This window comes from Amblyraja radiata, chromosome 33 (genome assembly GCF_010909765.2).
Source record: "Amblyraja radiata isolate CabotCenter1 chromosome 33, sAmbRad1.1.pri, whole genome shotgun sequence".
In the NCBI taxonomy this organism is placed as follows: Eukaryota; Metazoa; Chordata; class Chondrichthyes; order Rajiformes; family Rajidae; genus Amblyraja; species Amblyraja radiata.
Window position 1 is genome coordinate 12,053,908 of NC_045988.1, and position 6,085 is coordinate 12,059,992.

The 6,085-nt window shown below is 41.5% G+C and overlaps 1 protein-coding gene across 2 annotated transcripts in view; it reads right to left on the bottom strand.

Moving 5' to 3' along the window:
- Nucleotides 1-4,959, bottom strand: part of LOC116991399 — a 16,063-nt gene extending 11,104 nt beyond the window's left edge. For both annotated transcript variants that reach the window (XM_033050012.1, XM_033050011.1), the window contains exons 1-3: nucleotides 4,817-4,959; nucleotides 2,439-2,548; nucleotides 1,197-1,333 (exon numbers count right to left, since the gene is read on the bottom strand). In XM_033050012.1, the coding sequence (XP_032905903.1) occupies nucleotides 1,197-1,333; nucleotides 2,439-2,548; nucleotides 4,817-4,896 (327 nt within the window). In that variant the 5' untranslated portion in view covers nucleotides 4,897-4,959. The remainder of the gene's footprint in view (nucleotides 1-1,196; nucleotides 1,334-2,438; nucleotides 2,549-4,816) is intronic.
- Between the last annotated feature and the right edge of the window lie 1,126 nt (nucleotides 4,960-6,085).

Sequence of the window (6,085 nt, forward strand, 5' to 3'; positions counted from 1 at the left end):
AACTTTCCCCCAATGTTGGCCTCTCTCGTTTACCTTCCTGATGCTTTCCATCATCTCTGTCCATCTGGAAACTAGCAGTGGGCTTTGGGCATTCAGGCACTCTGCCAGTGATGCCCTATATTCCAGCCCCATCATCAGCCCACACAATGCAGTGGATACAGCAGGACATAAAGTTCTGTTGTTGATGAAAGATTGGGTCCAGTCCTAGGGATACAACCTTGCCTGTCGTTCCCCATTATCATCCTGAACCAGCTCCTGATAACTTTTAGACTTTAGAGATACAGCATGGAAACGGGCCCTTTGGCCAACCGAGTCTGTGCCGACCAGCGATTACCCCGTACACTAACACTGTCCTACACACTAGGGACAATTTACAATTTTTACCGAAGTCAATTAACCTACAAACCTGTACGTCTTTGGGGTGTGGGAGGAAACCGGAGCTCCTGGAGAAAATCTTTAGTCACAGGGAGAACATACAAACTCCATACAGACTGCACCCGTGGTCAAGATCAAACCCAGATCTCTGCTGTTATAAGGCAGCAGCTCTACCACTGAAATCTCTACAGCTCTATAGCCTGAAATCACTTGGGATCTCTTCATTTGTTCAGTGGTATGGAACAGCCACTGTCCTATAATGGACTCACTCACAGGTGGCCTGTGCACTATACCTGTGAACCTTTAGGCATTAACTTCCTGCACATTTCTAGACAGGAAATAAGAAAAGTTTGTCAGAAAGAACTGCAGAAGCTAGTTTAAATCGAAGGTAGACACAAAATGCTGGGGAGTAACTCAGCGTTTCTGGAGAGAAGGAATGGATGACGTTTCGAGTCGAGACCCTATGACCCGAAATATCACCCATTCCTTCTCTCCAGAGATGCTGCCTGAACAGTAGTGCCCTGGGCAGTGTTGTAGAAATGAAGAATCCAGGAGGTCATATCCATAGTTCAATGAAAGATAGATAGGGAGATAGGATTGTGAAGGTGGCTTTTGGCATTTTGGCCTTCACCATTCAGGGAATTGAGTATGGAACTTGGTTTGTTATGTTACAGTGTGGAAGGCACTGGTGATGCTGCACCTGTTTTGCCTGGTGTGTAGAATTTGACCATTCCATTCTCCTGTGGCACTGGACACTTCCCCAGGATTGCAACAACATAACCACAACGAATATCAGCATATGGCAGTCACACTCTACTCACCCTGTTGCCAGCTTTTGTCTGTTCTCTCGGGACCCTCGGCCCAAATTCTGAGCGTTGTGTGGTTTCACTTTGCATGGCTGGGGGGTTGGGGTGCGGCGGAGTGCGTAATGGCCTCTTGCTGCTGCGGGGCAGGACATCTGAGATGGAATTCAAAGTGAATTATTGAGTCTCTGCTCCTTGTGAATTCATGAGAGAAAAGATGCACGCTAGGTTTAAAATGAAAAATGAGGCATTTCTATGATGAAAATAAAAAAAACCTCAGGTTGGAAATCCAAAATAAAACCAGAAAATACTGGAAAAAATCAGCAGGTTGGATAGCAATTGTGAAGAGAGAAACACACTCTGTTGATATTGTTGAGAGGACACAAAAAAAATTCAATTCTGGCTGTTTTGGCACAATTTCAAATGTGTCCTATAAACAACACAAACTACTTCAAAGCATTTATATATTTTCAACTGGATCTTTTGCACATCTCGGATGTTGATTGCAATATCCTTGTTAGCTGTGTCTACAGCTGCCTAATATTTCCCAAAAACCATTGCACCCCTCTTGTTTTCACTAAGATGCATCTTAAACTTGTCTCCTGGGCCAATCTTTTGGTTGCCTGTTCCTTTACATTCCTTGGTGTCGAATTTTGTTTGATTGCACTCCTTTGATTGGCATGGTTTACTACCTTAAACACATATTGTGTTTACAAAGATATTGTGCAAAGATCTATCAAAAATATCACATTTTTAAACATAAATAGAACTTCCTGCTTACAAAGAAAAAAAATCCCAAAACAGAATTTTCTTCAAAATCTCTACAATTTTTGGGGGGATTTTTCTCTCAGTCGTATCCAAGAAAATTATCCTTAATTGTTGAATACTCCCAGTACATCTTAAGAGATGTAGTCCTGAGCCTGGTTGTATAAAGGGGCAAAAGTAATATGTGCCTTGTGTATATTAGACCTGGCATACAGCATGGCGGATGGGAAAGGGTGTATTCCTTTATTAGATGTAACCCTGGTAACAAGGATTTAGGGAGCATGGAAATCATTGGAGGTTCTGAGCCTAACAATCTACCCAATTTTAAGACATGATGTACTGCCCCTTTGACTGAAATCTCCAGCTTGTGGGTCAGACCAGATTGCTTCTCAAAACCAGAAGCAACCCTAAGCAGAGAAGAGAGAAGGAAGATATCACCTAATCAAGACAACGTGGAGATATGCAACTATAGTACAGTGTAATAAAGGTTCTTACTCAGAGGTCGCCTGAAGGACGACTGGTAGTTGGTTAGGAGCCAGTCTGGGCTTACTGAGCGCCGTTGAATTGATTGCTTCTTCTTGCAATTCTGATGATATTTGTGTTGACTAGAGGAGAGGAGAAGGAAGAATTCATCAGGGAGCTGTAACCAGGTGAAACTAGTTACCAACCAACAACAGACATTTTATATATTGTCAACCCTTATCAGTTATAGAGACATTTGCCTACTTTTATATACTCCATGCCCTTTACCACAAAGGTCACACTCCATTTTCTCTCCTATTTGCATGCTGAGATGAGTTTCATATGACGTCACCCTCATCCCTCGATATGTTAGTCTCCTTCTGTCGATGTAACAATCTGTGTTGCTACTCTTCCTCTCAAAGTGCATAACCTCATATTTCTTACATTATATACCAACTGCCACAATTTTTTCTTAACCTATTTGTTCCTTTTCGGATTCTTTGCTTCTTTGCCACCTTCATCTTAGCAGCAAATTTGCACAGAGTATACTGAGTATTTTATTGCGCCTCTAATATGAACTGTGAATCATGAAGTCCCTAATATGATCCCAGCAGTTACAGCTACCACCCTGAAAACAGGCAATTTCATTCTGATCTTAGTCAGCAATTTCTCTCTATCCATGTTACTGTATAGTTTAATGTTGTTTCTATACATTGTCTAACTAACAATTAGGGTAATAGTATACTGTGTCCCTAAATCTCTCTCCTCTGCAGTTAATAGCATCTTAGCATTTAGTTATTCTGATCATTCTTTGTGAAGTCCTGCGAAGATGATGTCATACGTTCCTACTTTAAGTGCAGTCTCTCGCAGTTATGTTCACTCACATCTTGTCAATATTAATCAACATGGAACAATTGGAATGAGATGTGCTTATCACTACCCAATGAGAGTCCCTAAAAAAGTGGAATGTTTAACAGAAACTTGCATGCTTGCCAAACCTGACAGTCTGCAAACAGAAGAACACAAATTTCAATTTCCATCATTGCAGAGGATAACCTGTAACCTGCAGCTCCTGTTTCTCATGTCTTCAGTGAGGCACAACGTTCTCATTAAATCAGCAAGAAACATCACCATTCCAAGCTCAAAACTTCCACTCTCCTGGTGAAGGAGAATGGGATTAAGATGCGAGCATTATGATAGCCCAGGGATTTCTTACCAACTTGCGGCAATCCTCATAATACAGATCTTGTATTACTTATTTTTGAATGCTATGTTGTATTTTTATTAGTGTGCTGCAAGGACATCAGAATTTCCCCTGAATAAGGGGATTAATAAAGTTTAATCTAATCTAATCTTTAATCTTAATCTAATTGTAAATCGAACCAGTCATGCCCCCACTGGATACCTCAGTGTTTAATGGCCAATAAAGAACTTCAAAATTACAATAGCTAATGTTCTAAAATGTTTCTCCTCCAAACTTGAGGAAATTGACTGGTTACCTCCCAACACCCTCATTCAAAAGACCTTTATTCAAGTGTGAGAATAGGCAAGGAATTCCAAATGGGACATCATGGTTAAGATTTAAAAAAATCCATGGACACTTACCAGCAGGACAAATCGATAGTGATCAAGAGTTGTACCTCTGGCTCAATGAATCCTATCCTACTTTGGGACTAATTATTCTGAGATGTCACTGATATTGTGATGTCAGAGATGTGGTGATCAGTGACCAGCTACCTGAGCAGATACTGGTGTTGAACTTTGCTGGCAAGGGGTGATTTTTATTTGTTGGCATTGGACCCCAGCCACTGGTTGCTTCGATAGAAGGGTAGAATTTGGAATGGAACAGAAGGTAGAGTTGGGGGTTCAGGTAGAAGGACGTAGTGACATTACTGCAGTGATAAGTAGAACGTATCGGCTTAAGATAGAACTGTGGCTATGGTAGGCAGGTGAGGTTAATGTGGAAGGAGTAGAGTTTGGTACAAGATAGAATGGCGTTGAGATTTAAGGTGTGGCATTGTATATGAAGGGGTGGAAAAGAAAGTACAATGCTGAGATGCTAGGCTCAGGTGGGGGTAGAAAAGATGAGCTTGGGTAACAATTATTTTTTTTGGGGGGGTTGAGGGACTGAAGAATGGAAGGATTGGGGTTTACTGTTTATGCATACACTTAAACAATAAAGTGGAATGTGGCAAATCTAAATGTAATAATATTTCTTGCAAATGCATTCATGATTCAACACACGGTACTGATTGATCATAGTACTACATTTCAATATTACAACAGAGGTTACAGTTCAGAAGTGCTCCCTCAACTGTGATAAGCTTTGGACTGAACTGAAAACATTACAAAATGTGCCGTGTTAAACACTAACCTATTTAACCTTGTCTATATATTGGAGACACTCTTACCCACAATCACACAGCTCACACAGGCACGAGAACTCTGAGAACTCCATGTCTTCCAGCTTTCTCAAATAATTCAGAGCCATTTCAATAAACGTTTCTTTCTAAAATATGTTCCTTGAGAAATGTTGCTCAAAAACGGAGCAAAATCCTTTCAAAGTGTCCCACAGCGTGTCCAGGAAGAACTTCCTCCTGGCTGTGGTCAGTCAGTGTTCCTTGATCATGTTTAATTATACGCCAATCTCTTCAGTGTATGCCTGTTGCTATGGCACTTTTGCACAACCCATACTTTAAGTGCTCCATGGGGGATTGTTTAAATTTGAAAGGCATAACGATATCTGAGCCTCAATTTAATTGTGGTTGTGCAAGTGAGTAAACGAGTTTACTGCAGGCTCACCAGAGAGAGAAAAAGAGAGGGGACTATCAGGTGCCAGTGTTGGTTGACTATTCAGGGCACCTTTGTTCCAGATTAGCAGGGCTGGCCAAAGCCATAGCCTTTATACTGTATAACAGCCCCGTGCACTGCATTTCTGTTTGGTGAATATCACACGTGCCTCTGAGTGCAACGTACAACTAGGGTCATTTGATCACATAATCGAGGCTGACACCTCCACTCGGATACCGAAGGTTCAGAGTGAGGTGACCCTCTTTTGGAACAGACTCAGGCCTGTTCTACCTTCCCCACTGGACCTCACTATTTTGAAGAACGGCAGGTCCTACTCCCCAGTGCTCTGGCCAATACTTACCTCTTGACAGACATCACTAAAATAAATACTTAATGTGTTACTGTGGGTGTGAACCTTGCTATAAACAAACTGGCTGCTGCGTTTCCTAAATTACAGTAATGGCGACGGTCCTGGGGTACTTTTTTTAAAGTAAAGAGATTGAGGACATTTTGAGGAGTCATATAAGTGCAAGCCCTTTATGTTTTTGTACTTGGATTTCCTTGCTTTTACTTCTATCGGAGCTGCGTAATCCTGAGTTATAAAGCTACAACCCGACCCTCAGGTATCTCAGTCATACAGCACTTGGTGTTTCAGCTTGGAGAGTGAATGCTAGTCAGCAGGGAAAGCTGTGTGGGTATGTCTGAATCTTGGCTCCATGCAGTAGGGTTTCAATAAAAACCTGTACATCAATCTTATCCATCTCTATATAGAGTGGGTGTAGTGTGGCAAAATGGGGTAAGAGGTTATGTGGAAGAAATTCACCAGGCTAATCCCTAAAATGAGAGGATTGTCCTATCAAGAAAGGTGAGATAATTAGGGTCTGTATACC